The 15,281-nt window shown below is 37.3% G+C and overlaps 2 protein-coding genes across 2 annotated transcripts in view; one reads left to right on the forward strand and one right to left on the reverse strand.

The window, feature by feature from the left end:
- Positions 1-1,775: 1,775 nt before the first annotated feature.
- Positions 1,776-2,579, reverse strand: LOC125572228. Its single transcript, XM_048732448.1, has one exon. It carries the CDS (start codon positions 2,577-2,579, stop codon positions 1,776-1,778), a length of 804 nt encoding a protein of 267 aa, XP_048588405.1.
- Positions 2,580-4,532: 1,953 nt separating this feature from the next.
- The window catches only part of LOC5515390 (kinesin-like protein KIF16B), a 30,469-nt gene continuing 19,720 nt past the window's right edge, over positions 4,533-15,281 (forward strand). The window contains exons 1-10 of the mRNA XM_032385142.2: positions 4,533-4,961; positions 5,136-5,183; positions 7,278-7,486; positions 7,839-7,912; positions 7,992-8,097; positions 8,868-8,940; positions 10,495-10,581; positions 12,261-12,416; positions 13,615-13,773; positions 15,060-15,125. Coding sequence (XP_032241033.2) covers positions 4,803-4,961; positions 5,136-5,183; positions 7,278-7,486; positions 7,839-7,912; positions 7,992-8,097; positions 8,868-8,940; positions 10,495-10,581; positions 12,261-12,416; positions 13,615-13,773; positions 15,060-15,125 — 1,137 coding nt within the window. The 5' untranslated portion in view covers positions 4,533-4,802. The remainder of the gene's footprint in view (positions 4,962-5,135; positions 5,184-7,277; positions 7,487-7,838; positions 7,913-7,991; positions 8,098-8,867; positions 8,941-10,494; positions 10,582-12,260; positions 12,417-13,614; positions 13,774-15,059; positions 15,126-15,281) is intronic.

Consider the following 15,281-nt stretch of genomic DNA (forward strand, 5'->3'; position numbering starts at 1 on the left):
TATTGTTGCTGATATTTCTGCCAACATTAGCAAAGAAGTAATTGAACTCATTTGCTATCTCATTTACATTGGTAAAAACCTTATTAGAAGATACAATTTTTGAAGGTGTGAAATGAGCCTTAGGCTTTAGCACGACAATTTCTTTTATCCCTTTCCAGATATTTTTTATGTTAGATTTGTTAAAATTAAAGTACTTTTCATAGTATTTTCTCTTACTTATTGCAATTAAATGGTTCAATTTATTTCTATAGATTTTGTATTTTTCAAAATGATATTGATTTCTAGATTTAATAAACTTCCTATAGAGCCTGTTCTTATAATTAATCGAAGTTCTGATGCCCTTGGATATCCAAGGTTTTGCTTTGAATTTAATTTCTTTTCTAGAAAGTTTTTTCATTGGAGCATGGGAATTAATTATTTCATTAGACTTAGCAAGAAAACAGGAAAAAATATCGTTAACATTATCCATACCATAAAACTGTAAAGACCAATCAATTTGGCTAAAATCATTAATTAAAGCTTCCTGATCCAACCTAGAATAGTCCCTTTGGTAGAAGTCATTTTTTGAGACATTGATATTAATTGAATCTATTGTCAGAAAATTGGGAAGATGATCTGTTAAGGGATAAACAATATTGCCACTACAAGTTTTATGTTCGAGCGAGTTAAAAAATATATTGTCTATGAGCGTGGCCGAATGATCAGTTATTCTAGTAGGTTGCAAGATCTGTGGCTGAAAAGAATATGAAAATAAAGTATTAAGAAATTCCCCTGTTAGTTGGTGGGAGTCTGAATTTAATAAATTCAAATTTATGTCACCTGAAAAAAGGCAGAGCTTTCCCTCCTTACTGATTTTGTCCATGGTTTTATAGAAATGTTCTAAAAAGGGGTCAAGAGAACTATTTGGATGGCGGTAAATAACTCCACATAATATGTTTTTGCTACCCTTATTATTTTGTATTTCAACCCATAAAGATTCTTGTTGATCATTTGAAATGGATAAGTCCTCCCTCAAAATGAAATTAAAAGAAACAGCTATAAATAAACCTACTCCCCCAACTGAAAATTTAGTCGGTTTCGATATATAAGTAAAACCTGGGAGAGAACAATTAGCAATATGCTCTCTACAGTCAGAATGCCAGGTTTCAGATAGAGCAATTAACTTAAAAGGATGATTTAAAGTAGAAAGCATATCTTGTAATTTATCAAAGTTTTTTGAAATACTTCTTATATTACAATGAAGAAGTGAGAGCGATTTGTCTGATAAATTTGAAAGCTCATAAGACGAGTGAAATTCATGGGGGGAGTAGTATTTTGAATTAATCTGACTAGGAATATTAATATCTAAATCAAAGTCACTTAAATTCGGAAAATTCAAACTAGAAACTATGTCTAGATGAGGAAGATTTTCAAGGCGAACGCGATCAATGAATGGGGAGCAGTGGCACAATGTATTGGAATTAAAGACTAGATCCAATAGATCATTGTTGTTTAATCTGTGAAAGGGAAAGACTTCAGAATAGCAGGGATGACAGAGCCATAAATCGTTGGTGAGCGATAAATGATTAAACTGTTTAAGCAACAATTTTGAGCATTTAAAGTGACACCACTGTAAACATGAATCGCATTCGACAGCACGACAGTTCTTTCTTATAATTTTAGAACAAATGTGACAGATAACTCTAGTCATTGTAAGTCAACATAAGAACTTATATGTGATCTAGTTAATTGTAAACTTCGATGGAAAGAATACATGTTAGCTATGTGACTTATTCTTAACTTGCTGTATTTGTACTTGCCGCACTGTCGCTCTTGGAGGAGATGTTGGTATCTGTCATCGCCGTCGCCCCTTCGACTTCGTGAACAAAGCTGGAGCTTCTTAGATTTATTAATACCGATTCATCGGTAACATGAATCGATGGACTGCGTTCATTCTTGCGCAAATAGATGTTTCCATTTGCAGTCCAAATGAAGTCATACTTCATTTGTTTTCTATCCTCCAACGCACTTTTGAATAATGCCTTGTTTCTTTGAGTGAGAGACTCACTGAGATAGATCGAGTTACTTTTAAATCTATCCAGGCCAGGCACGTTGTGTGTGGAGAGCTCACGCAACCTCCCCCTGGCTTTGTATGTTTCGTCTCGCTTGTCACGGCTTGTAAATTTGACTATGATGGAGGGCGGGAACTTTGCCGTCGAGTTTTTAGGCTTGATGCGGTGGCTGGTCGAGATATCCTGTCTCGAGAGCTTGACCCCAATTAGGTTGGCGACTTGACACGCTATTTGAGAAGTGTCTTCTCCTTTAACCTCAGGGATCCCACGGATCTCGAGGCATTCCCGGCGGCCATATTGCTCTAGATCGTTTAGCCATTTCCCTTGGTTTGATAATGTAGATCTGAGTAGCCCCACTTCCGAATGAAGACGAGAATTCTCTTTCGAGAGTTCTTTTACTTTAACCTCTTGATCTGAGACTTTCTTTAAGATGATGTCGTACTTTTCATTTAGAAAGTCAAGAGACGCCTGTAATGGCGCCAGTTTCTTGTCGAGTAGTTCTTCCAAAACCTCTCTTGTTAAAGCCATGGCCACAAAAAATAAAGAACAAATAGACACATACGACAACACTAAATATTTGAATTACATATATGAACTTAATGCACATGAAAGTGCAAACAACGACTTCAAAACGCGGAGCTAAAGCTAGGCACGTCCAACCACGCCGCTGTCATTATGCATCAATGAAGAAGATATAAGTGAAAGTACTAAATGAAAATTTCTAATTTAAAAATCAAATCTGTTTATTAATTTATTTTTGGTGTGTAGGGGAAATAGCAAAGAGCATCAATTGCATAAAAATAGTCAACAGGGAGAAGGAAAGGAAGAAATATGACTCTTCTTTAAATGTTTGAAAAGAAAATATAATAATAATGTGATATCTTTATTCAGTACTTTCCTAAAATATCCCCTTTCCCATTATCTTTAGATTAATAGAAAACTGTTTTCGTTACAGATTTATTATTTAAAAAGCAAAATTATGTTTTTAGTTTTATATAATATAAGTATCTTGTTCTAAAAAAACCTATTGAGTGTGTACTGCTGAATCACATAGTAATGCCCTAGTCATTTGAGCCCCCTCCCTTATGGTCCTGAGGAAGTCAGGGGTTAATGTTTTAGGGGTTTTTGATTACTTTTTAACCAGAATATATCAAGAGGGGTGGTGGTATTGACTGTTTGTGACTCTTAACTTGGAAACAGGCTTTTATTAACGTCTAATCCCCCACCCTTTCCTGGGACCATGTGTGTGTGTGTGTGTGGGGGGGGGGGGGGGGGGGTATCAAATGACTAGTGAATAAGAACTCCCTACTGTCTTTCAGACATGTCTTTCAGACATGTCTTTCAAGACATGGTTTTCAATTCTTATGTCTTCCAGTCTTTAGCATTCATCTTGGCCCTCAGGTAGTCCCTGGTTCATAAAAGAGTAACGTTTCTTTCAAAACAATCTTTTCATCAAGACATTTATAATCTGACTAATTTCCACAAATATTTGAAAAAAAAATAATAAACACATGAGATGTAAGATGCAGACAATAACAATACATATTGGCAACAGGGGTTGAATTTTGTTTTGTTTTTATCCTCGGTAAGGAAAATTTCTGAATGTTAGTAGATCTCCTCTAGTTGACTTTATCCTTAAGTCACAAAATTTGAGGCAAAAAGAAATAATCAACGCATGACAAGAACTTTTCCCTTGCTCTGTGCTTGTATTTAGCCGCCATTACGGGGCCGAGTGAGGCCTGGGAGTTGCGCGGCTGACTGGCTGGCTGGCGAGTGACACCACAGGGTACCCGCGCAATGACCACAAAACCAAGTCGCATAGTTATACCATATTTCTATACCTATGGAGCTCCGCGCTGGCTCCGCTATAATCTGTCTTCGGCGTGCCACGCTTGCACTAATAAAAATGATGCACTATACAATCCTAACCCTTTATAGCCTTTTGAAGTGTTCTTCTAACGGGTGTTGACCCCAACACCTCAGCGAAGAAGTCCACAATCTTAGGTTTAGATTTGTAACCATCGGAAAAAATTGTTTCTGCAATAGAATATGTTAAGACTGTATTTCAGATTCACCGAATAACCTGCTATCTGCGTGCGACTAGTTTTATCTGACGTACGCGGCACAAAGCTAGACGTGAGCTATATCTGTACTCATATTACCACCCTTTTATTAGATAAATTAGAGGCGGTAGAGGTGAGTCCTGAATTCCAAACAAGACACCGAGAAGTCACGGAATGTGGCGGGTCTCCTAAAGCGGAAGTACATCTAGAGATATAAATAGTGCACTTGTAGGTGGACATTGCAATCAAGATTCTGTATCTTGGTAGTTTTCCGCCATTAGGCAAATACTAAAGTCTTTGTTCTTACCAAGTTTTTCTAATATTTTAGTATGCGTGATCTCCAAAAAAATCTGAAAAATGTAGTGCTATTCACAAGGGACTCAGTACTAGCTAATCCTGACGTCACTTCCTGTAGGAAGCAACCTTACGACCTGCGACAAGCTTCGAAATATTGAAATTCTTTTGCTATGATCGCTGCGATTTAGCTCGAGTTTCATTCCGCATTCACTTATCCCACTAGAGGGGGCAGCAGTTGTTCTTGCTTCTGTCAATATTTGCAGTCCATACTTATTGTAGCGTTTTGTTTGACTTTATGAGGGTCTGAAACACCGTGGTGTTGTGTTTTGGCGCGCGATTTGGAGATATTAAGTTCGTCGCAGAATCACGATCTTGCACGACTAGACTCAACATGCCATCAGAAAATATCCAGGTTGCCGTGTTTGTGAGACCGTTCACCGAGAGGGAACTAACAGAGGAAAGCGTCTGTATAGTAGAGGGTGAAGATGGTCAAGTAAAGGTCGACAACTCAGAAAATTCACGAGCAAAAGTTTTCAACTTCGATCACACGGTAGTGTTTTGATGTTTGACTTGAAATGAAATTTATTGACAATCTGTGGAAGTTATTGTGGTAGCGTACGACTGTATGTTTATGAAACTAAAATAGTAATCGTTCCTTTCAAACAGATGGAGAAATTGATAAAATCTAAGCATTTTTACTAATGCGTTTTGCGTTCTTTTCTAGTATTGGTCCGTCGACCAAGCAAGCGATTCTTATATCCCGCGAGCAAAGGTTAGATGAATGGAATCTAACTTAGTACCATCCCAGATCATGCCGAAAATGAACTAAGAATTAATCATTGAAAAACTCTGAATTAGAGTTTTTGGGGGTCAAATTTGAGGGATTGTATTACCTTTAGCTAAACATGCCAATTTATTGTAAGATTCGATATCTACTTTTAGCCGTTCTATTTAAAGGTGGTGATAGAATCGTATTTTTATTAAGTTAAATTATTTTAAAATGCGTAGATTACTAAAGGGCTTCAATCGCACTGCTGGGAATATTATTTTACACATTTGTAACTGTCTTGATATGCTATGATCGTATTTTGTCTTTTGGGTTTGATCGAGATAAGAGCTCTTAGGTAATTGTGGAGTTTTTGCAATCAATTTCCTGTCCACTTTTCAAGCACAAAATAAGAATACATATAATAGTCCATCACATTTTTTTAACCGATCCTTTCGAAACACCCCACTTGTACATGTTAACCCTTTAAAAGCTTAGTCTGACGTGGTTTTTCTCTCTATTACGTAAACATTAACTTATAACTTAAAGGTTTTGGACAAAAACGGGATAGCGGTTATAAAATTAAATTGGCATTTCCTAAACGAAGTTAACTTTGCATAAATTGCCATCACCAAGGAGTAAAACAACCTTCATTTATTTTTAAACGGGTGAGATTTTTTTATTCTCGGAAAGTTCTTTGTGATGTACATGTTTATTATGTCGGCCCACTTTAATTTTATGCGACTGTAGTTATATCTTGGAGAGATCTTTTGTATTTGTGTATACATGTTATGTACAAAGGCTACAATGGTTGCTCTGTTCTTAAGCCCTATTTAAACCTCAAAATCTGTGGTCTTTTGATACCTTCCAAATGGCTAAAGAATATTGTTAAGGTATTAATTAGAGAGAACAGTATTCAATAATTTGCAAGGACATGAATATGCAGTTATTTTCAAGGTTATTTTTAACCCACAATTAATGTCTATTTTCATAATAGTACAATGTTTATGCACTGTATATTTAACAAATTTCTAATGTTTGCACACAAGTTTATAAAGTGCATAACATTTTCTTACAGCTTCAATCCATAAAGGCACTTCTAAATAATTCATATCCTTTTTTTATTAAAATCAACTATTTATTTTGGGATTTTGAATAATATTAAATTTTTAAGAGGCCCCATGTCTTTTGTTTGAGTTTGAGTTTGGACCAACATAGCAACCCTTAAGTGCAGTGCACACTGGTGACATAACAGCATATGCATGCACAACATAACGACATAAACATAATGAAATATGAAAAGAAAATATATGTTTTTCCTTATGTCTATATATCAGTTTTCTAGAACCATTTTTGTCTTGAATTGAATGTTTTGCATATTTATTCCACAGGAGTTTCAGTGTCCTATGCTCTCTTTTTCCCGAAAATCTCAGAATTTCTCGCCAAAACCTGTTTTAACAAAGCGTAATTACTTTCCTTTTCCTCTTGGGAAAATATGGGTAGGACCCACCAAGTTGGATAAAATTTCTTCTTGTTATTGCCATTCAAAATGCGAAGGCAACATCATCTCTAGAAAATAATAAAAAAATGATGTATATCATAAAAAAACATCTTCATCACCCACCATTTTCTACGACAAGACAAATAATTGTTGATACTATTCAAGCGTTCACATTACATCTTTATGTTATGTCTATGTTATTGAACTCCCGCCCTTCACAGACCTGGACTCAGGTCCCTTGCTGAGTGCCGTGATTGCCTATGTTGCTCATTTGCGACCAAAGCTAGAACGACTCCTCCTCTGAGCTATGTTTTTTCTAGAGGCGATACAATAAGCCATGGCTACTCTCTTAGATCTGGTACACAGAGAACTAATACCTTTAAAGGAACTATTTTTAGGCTTTATGACTTTATATCTATATGTTATCAATGATCTTTACAGCAAAATAATTGTGTAATTCAGTATTGCCTGCTACCACTATGATAATTGAAATAAACTATTATTATTATTGTGATTATGTTGAGATGTTATAAAATAATCTATGGAAGGTCAGCTATGAGCTTTGAATAAGTCTAAATCTGTCTTACATTTTATTTTAGGGTATTGAAGAGCTTGGAGATTCTTTATTATCCTCAGCATTTGAGGGTTACAATGTGTGCGCCTTCTCCTACGGTGCTAGCAATAGTGGGAAGACATGTGTCATGTTCGGAACAAATGACAACCCAGGGCTTATCCCTTGGATATGTAACGAGCTGTTCACCTCTGCAGCGAGTTACTCAGATGACACATCATTCAGGATGGAAATCAGGTGAGTGTGACTGCAAATGGCTTTTGGCTCCTTTCTTTCTTGAGGAATTGCCAAATTTGTGGCATATGATATCTATGAATCTCCCCCCCCCCCCCTCCTCAACAAAATCTAGGTATGTCTAAGTTTCCATGAATTCCACCATGTCATTTTAGTTTTTTGTACAGTATTTTCTAGACCCCAATTACATGATGCCTGTTTACACGGGTCTGTCTTGTTTTTCATTCAGCTAGGAGACAGAACACGTAACTGTACCGACTGTTACCATGTAAGAAGCTGTTGTAGGGTTGCCTCATTGTCTTCCTAAATATATTGTGAGTAGGAGGCAATGAATAGAATTTTATTTTCTTTCTAGTTTTCTTGAAATTCACAAAGAATTTGTCAAAGATTTGCTCGGCAGAAGAAGAAACTGGCAAGATTCTTTACGAGGTAAGGTCGCTCAATTCTCCAAGTTTTCTTTTTTTTACTCTGAAACTCCATTAACAAATGGTTTTTGTTTGTTACACAGTCAGGGAACACCCTGAGTTTGGTACCAGAGTTGATAAACTTACAAAGCATATTGTCACTGAGGTCACAGAAGTACTCAACTTAATTGAGAAAGGCAAGAAAAACAGGTAAACGCTCCTTTTATTGTAACCACCATCATTACCATTTGTCATTATTGTTTAATGTGCACTAGGATGGGCACCTTGGTAGTTTTGTCATGTAAAATCTAATGTATACTTACCAGCGAGGCAAAGAAATGCTTGAGGGAGGATGTTTGGGGGGTTTAATTACGGAAATATCACATTTTGCACAGAAGGACGAGGTTTTGAAGAGCATGCAGGGCTTTCGTTAACTTTCAGAGTAGGCGGTGGAGATTGATAAGTAGGAGGTGGAAGTTATTTTATCTTTTAAGTTCAAATAAAACTTAAGTCGACTTTAAAAAAAAAGTAGCTGACACTTCCGCCGGCCACCGGGGCCTAATGAAACTTCTGGCATGCACGACACATGGGACTTTTTAACACTGCAACACCTCAATCATTTTATTTTTTACCATATACTGCCGTTTAAAAAGCAAAGTCTCGCATCTCGCAGGGTTTTGAAATACCGTATCACTGCATGTTTATGGCTCTTTTAACGCAATATCGTAAAGAAAGGGGCAATATCACAAAGCCCAATATCCTCCTCCTTGAGCGTACTTAAGTGTGTATAAGAAATGTATATTGGTGGCCATAATAGCATGGGATAAACTAGAAACGTCAATATATTTTGGGTAAATTTTGGCTGAAGTTCCCTGTCAGGTATTTTTAAACAATCAATTAACTATTTAAAATTGTGCATAGTAAGAATGCTAGAATACCTACTGTGTAATTTGCAGCGTACTTTTATGTCATGTTTTCAGATCTGTGTGTTCCCGTTCATCAGATAACTTCTTCAGCAGCTCACACACAATTTTCACGATAAAGTTTACACAGGTAAACACATGCAAAGGTGTAGTGCCAGGGGGGGCCACTTGAGTACCATCCTTTATTATTGAAAAGTCACCAGGAGTCGATCAAGAAGTTCCAAGGAGGGGGGGAGCAAAGCAAGAGTTTTTAAAAAAGGGAACTGGATTCATAAATCTTTTGTTGATTTCTTCATACTCATATTTTTATGCTAAAATCTGCAAACATAGCGGGGTGGGGTGGTGGGGGGAGCATGCTCGATCCGTCCATTGTGTGCTCCTGCCTTTAGCAAACCCTGGAGGGGGGTTTGTGTAAATGCAGCTTTATTGTAAAACTGGCATTGCCTTAAAGTGGGTGTCGGTACGCAGCTCTTACAAGCTGCAATTTGATTGGGCAAATGAACAATATCCGCACCTCGACACAAAGAACAAGAAGAATAGAGACAAAAGAACTCCTTTGTAGAACAAAGATAATAGGAGACAAAGCAGCTGCGCACTTACTCTTTAAGTGTGTTATAGCCCAAATGTTTCTTATATGGAAACTGCACTTTATAGAGTGATTCCCAAATTTCCCTGTATCGTAAAGTTGGGATACTCCTACAATATTCTTTATTTTTGTTGGGAGTTACCTTAACATTGGCGGTATAAGGCAGATAGGCAGATTGGGAATTTGTATTATTTCGCCATCTTGTGCCTAATTCCCAGAGATTCATTGCTTGGGCATATTGCCTGTTAATCGCTAAGTATCGTGGAAGGCTTTGGCGTTCTGCAGTGCTCTATAAAGAAGATTTACGAGTGGTTTAGCCCCTGGCCTTAAAAAAATAGACAAAATGTCTATATTTAATCTGTTTCATAAAATGACATCCTGTTTATTAAAAAACGAATGCTGCAAAAATGGTTGTTCTCATACTATTTTATTTGGATTGCGCCAAACAAAAAGACTGTTGTCGTACGTACGAATCTAAACTTTATAAGTGCGGAAGTCTAAAAGCGCGGAATAATAAAAAATAATGTTGTATATATCAAACGAAATAAAATGCACAAAAATAAAGCGTGCGAATTTAATGACGGGGCATAAAACTTCTTCTTTTAGAATTATTTTATTGTCTCAGCAATGATAGACATAAAGACAGATCCTGTCGCCATTTTAATGACTTTCTGGGATCCGCCAATGCGCATGTCAGGGCCTTCAGCCGCTCTTAGTGTCACGCACAGGGTCTTCAGCCGCTCTTAGTGTCACGCACAGTGCCTTCATCCGCTCTTAGTGTCACGCACAGTGCCTTCAGCCGCTCTTAGATTCACGCACAGGGCCTTCATTCGCCCTAGTGTCATGGACCTATATTAGCGGCTGCTAAACGGACTATTGTGACAGTCCGATGCTAAAATGACTTTTCTAGTGTGTTGATTTTTTTAAGACATGCCTGTCTTTCATGGACATTCAGGAATAATGAAAACCGGTTGTCGTTAGAGATAGAAAACAAGAAATAAATGCATTTATAAAAAAAAAATTAACAACCCTCTTGACCACAGTAAAGGCGGCTACAAAATTGTCAAGGTGACCACTGTGCTTTGTGCGTGTTGTTAGGCGCGACTGGAGGACGGGATGCCGTGCGAGAAGATCAGCACAATTCAGCTGGTGGATTTGGCGGGAAACAAGAGCATTCACGCGGAGGTAGGCGAACATGGCAAACGGGCAGACAATACCTTTTATTGACTGGCAAAACGTTTGACTGACGAGCAATACCTTTGATTGACGGACAAAATGTTTGATTGACAGACGAAACTTTTGATTTTACAAGCACGATTTTTGATTGACAGGCGGCGTTTATTTGACAGACAAAACGTTTTATTGACAGGTATAGTTCGATTGACAGGCAAAACTGTTGATTAATTATAAGAGACAAAACTATTAATTGACCTATAAGAACCTTAGCAGTGGTGCACACGTCCATTAACGAGTTTGTTAAAATTAGTTGAAAACAATTCTGTCGACAAGCTCTTGCCTATATTTTATACTATAGTTTTCATCTTTTTACCTAATTCTCTCTCTTCTAACTACTTTTTATCTATAATTTTGATTTGAGAAGATCCAACAAATATGATTGGGAAAATCAGTTTTGTGTTTTTATTAATAGATGATGTCATGATGCCTATTTTATTTTATGAAACGACTGTATTGTGTTTCGGATACTTTGCATGGTCCGTAGCTCGAAAGAGCTCTTTATCATTGTCAATCTTCCAAACAATAAGCTCTTATTAGCCCTTTTAACGAATGAGTGAAAATGGAATGCCAAAGCATGAGAGGCACGGTATCTTTTAGTTGCTTTTGTCTTCCGGCGACGTTTTAGAGCGAAATTCATCCATCTTTCTAACGTAATACCTGTCAAGTGTTTGCCTAGTACGCGCTCAGTGTTTGTGTAGTTCTCACATTAAAACATTAATTCAGGAAAGATAATATTTATCGTTTGGCAAAAGCTTTTAAGCAGGACAATTGCTAACGCTAGCTCAAGTGGCACATGTCACTCATACTGGCACCAACCAATGAAACGAAATAACTAGTTTTGCTTAGTTTGAATTGGCTTCATGATAGAAGTGTTCTGTCGTAGTTTTGTTGCGTTTTGGTGAAATTTTGTTTTAGGACCCAGTCAAAAATCAATAGAAAACTGAAATTTCGGACATTCAAAATCGTGGATTTAGCGATATCAGTGTAAGGTATGTATGTTAAAAAAGCAATTGAAGGGAAGGTTTCACTATTCAGCATATGATTAACTGCTTGTGAGAGAAAATGCCATTTTGGGTTAAATCCTCAAAACGTTTTACAATCTCTTTTTATTGCGTTTTTTTTTCTTGTTATGACAGCCATCCGTTTTAACTCGAACACAGCGTCGAAAACTAATCTTTTACACTTTTCGCTATTTTTAGAAGTAATTTCACGTTTTCTTTGGAGAATGCGCCGTGAATTTAATAGTTTTTTTTAGCTTTCTAAAGTTTTGCCTCCTTAAGGGGTATGTTAATAGATATCTGGCCACTTGTAAAAAGACCTTTCGAAATTATAAAATTTGTTTTAAAAACACTTCATGTCCGGGTTTCGTGGTTTTGATTTTTCTAAGCAATTTGAATGTTATATACTGAGAAAATAAAACCCATAGAACACGCAAGTCACCCCAAGTCACACAAGCTAGACAAGCGTCTGTCTAAAGCCTAGTTCACATGTGCTCGCCAACGTTTGTCCGATCATTCCGTGTGTTCCCATTAAATCAATTAACTGTCACTAAATATCAGTAATAGGTCTCTAAACCTGTGAGGAAATCATCTCTTGAGCTTAATTATTATTGATGGCTTCCTTTGCAGTGCTCAAGCAACGAAGCAGGAGAAGATTTGGAGGCCCCCTCGAGTTCCTCAGGCAAACCCGATCAGTCATTACTTACACTCGACCAGGTTATCTCAGCTCTCGCTAGCAAGAATACTTCACCAAGACTCAGCGTCCCTCCTCCTTATACAGACTCGGTTAGTATTATTAGAATGAGTGCTAGAATCCTCCCTCCCCTCCCTTATCACCCACACAATGCCCCAAAAGACGACTTGCAGAAGTCCTGTGACTGTTTGGGTTGTAAATTCGCGCGCGCTCTGGTTTTTGGCGGCAAAATTAACAACCACAAATAACTACTTATTCCGCGCTTACAAATCAGCCAGCAATTTTCTTTGTCGTAAAAGGCTTATTATCATTGAAATATTTCATTTTATCGTGGCTTTCTGGCCACAGGCATTTCTGTGTTTAATTTGGCATAGGTTTGCTATTGTAAAGGTCACGTGATTTTTTTGTGCGTTATCGAAAAGGGAGTTCGGGAGTTCAAGTCTAAGGTGATGATGGTGATGATGGTGATGATGGTTATTATGGTGATGATGGTGATGTGCGATCGAAACACGAGCGATTTCGTTTTCTTTAAAGGATCGTAGGGACCCATGATCCTTTGCGCGTACACGACAGAACACTCCAAATCCGCCATTTTCGTTGAGATCGACGATCCGTGTACTGAGTACAATCCAACTGAATATGAAGTAATCTTCGCTTTTATCAACCACTAGATCGTCTACTTTTAGACTTAAACCGTTTGTGAAGTATTTATTTCAATATTTTAAAATTTATTGGAGAAATAATTTTTCACCGCAAAGCCCCACGGGTAGGGTGAGGGCGATCCTTTAACGCAAGCGCACATAAGTGAAACTGCTCAAGTTTCTTGCGTTTTGTTCAACCAGTTCCCTCTCCTGCGCTTGTGTAATTACGAGTTTAAAAATGTCGATCAACCACTCTCTTTTGTTGTTGTTTTTTGTGATCTGATAATAAAATGGTTCAGCCTCAAGAAACTTCAAATTAATCATTCACGATTTAATATAATACTTTTTTGACGATACTTGATTGAAAATGTCTCAGTTATTTGCTTTGAATATAAGCCGATAAAAAATATTCTTTGTGCGCTTCTGTTTTGTGCGGGAGGGTAAAATTTTAAAGATCATTGCTGCTAAGAATGTTTGCTCCATTGGTTTATTCCCTAAAACGCAAGAATAAATAGTCGACCACTGTAAAGATTATGACATTTTCCTCTCGTTCTTGAACCACTTTTTTTTAACGCTGCCCTTCTATTATTTCAGGCGCTGACGTTAATCTTGAACCTTTTTTTTCAACAATGCTCTGTTATTTTTTCAGGCGCTGACGTTAATCTTGAAAGACTGTTTTGGCGGGAATTGCCGAACTATCATGGTGGCAGCGGTCTCCCCCTCGAGCACGAGCCTGCACGAAACATTGAGCACGTTGCGGTACGCAAATCAAGTCAAGAAGGTCGTCAATTATCCCAGTATTAACGAGGTGTGTAGACCTCCGGTGTAATCCATAGAGGGGGGGGGGGGGTTTCCTGTGTTCTTTGAGAACGAAAGCAAAGCTATGGTTAGCCGTATTTGTTTGCAGCCGTCTTTTCCAAATTTGTTAGTTATTTTTTTTTTATTTATTTTTTTTTTTGTACGAGAGCAATATGGTTAATATCCTGGACAGAAACGCGGCAATCTGAAATAAAAAAAAGGTGCAAACTGTAAACTGCTGTAAACTAGCTGTCTAGCTGCCAAAGCTTCGTTTTGGTGCACAAGTTCCTCAGAACTCCACATAGCTGGAAAACGGGCCATTACTGCAACTTCCTATTACGATCCCCTAAGGTTATTAGGAAAAAAATAGAAAGAAACAAAGTACAAGCACGCAAAAATCTAAAGGTAACGTTGCCTAAAAACCACAGTCGAGTCCTGGGAAAAATAACGAGCAAAAAGAAATATCAAGCAGAAGAAAACGAATACGTAAACTCTTGGTCAGATTCCAAATGATCAGATTAGACATCATCGATAATAAGAGGGGGGGGGAGGGTTCATATGAGTCCCTGAAGGGAGACAATCAGAGGTTCTTTATAATTGTTGGAACAGAATATTATATACACTATCTTGTCACTAACTATATTTGATCTACAAGTTCATTTGGGCTGATATACACTTGTTTTGTCTCATGGGTTAATTTGGTGATTGTTCCGCCATGTTTGATAGTTCCGGCTCTAGTTCGCGTTAAAATAGGTGCTTAGCAGCAGGCAGTCATTGTTGTCTGCAGAAGTCTAGAAGGACTAAGCGTTTAAAATAGAATGAGCAATTGAGAAACTTGCTCACAAAGTAATATGTCGAACAACTAACTGCACCTTTGAATTATCCTTATTATTCTAAAAAAAAAATAACACATTTCAAATAGCGTTTGTGTTTTTGATAGCATTGTTTGCTGTACTTTGTCTAGCGAATCGTGCAGTTACCAGCAAAAGCTATGACTTTATGAAAATACATAAGGGAAGCGAAATGTCTCCTGACGATTACAATGGTTTATTTACAAAAATTCTAGTACTTCGTGAAATGTTTTTCCCAAACCTAGCCAAAAAGAAGAGTTTAAAAGAAACCGATAACAATGAAAAAGTCTATGTCACATTTTGAGAAATTTTCCGTACTTGATTATGATAATTTTACTAATGTCTGGTTTTTTCTTCCTTAGATGAGCCGTGTCCCCGAGATAGTTCCCTGATGGTTATGATGTTTCTCACGTATCCCATTAATGACCTTGTTTTTGTGTTTTAGGATGGAAACGTGAAGTTAATAAAAGAACTAAAAGTGGAAATTCAGGGACTCAAGACCATGATGAAGGTACGTTTATTTTTATTAAGTTTTCGATTTTCCCCTTTTTTTACTTCCCCTGATGGGAGGGGGTTCTCGGATATTAGCATTTTATGCCTCTTAGGCAAAATGATGATGTATCGGGGATGCATTTCTATTCATTTCACTTTGATGTGCAGTTGATTA

This window comes from Nematostella vectensis, chromosome 9 (assembly GCF_932526225.1).
Source record: "Nematostella vectensis chromosome 9, jaNemVect1.1, whole genome shotgun sequence".
NCBI classification, from domain to species: Eukaryota; Metazoa; Cnidaria; class Anthozoa; order Actiniaria; family Edwardsiidae; genus Nematostella; species Nematostella vectensis.

Excerpts from the sequence above, each read along its gene's own strand:
- LOC125572228 (XM_048732448.1), bottom strand. The coding sequence starts at position 2,579 with ATGGCTTTAACAAGAGAGGTTTTGGAAGAACTACTCGACAAGAAACTG.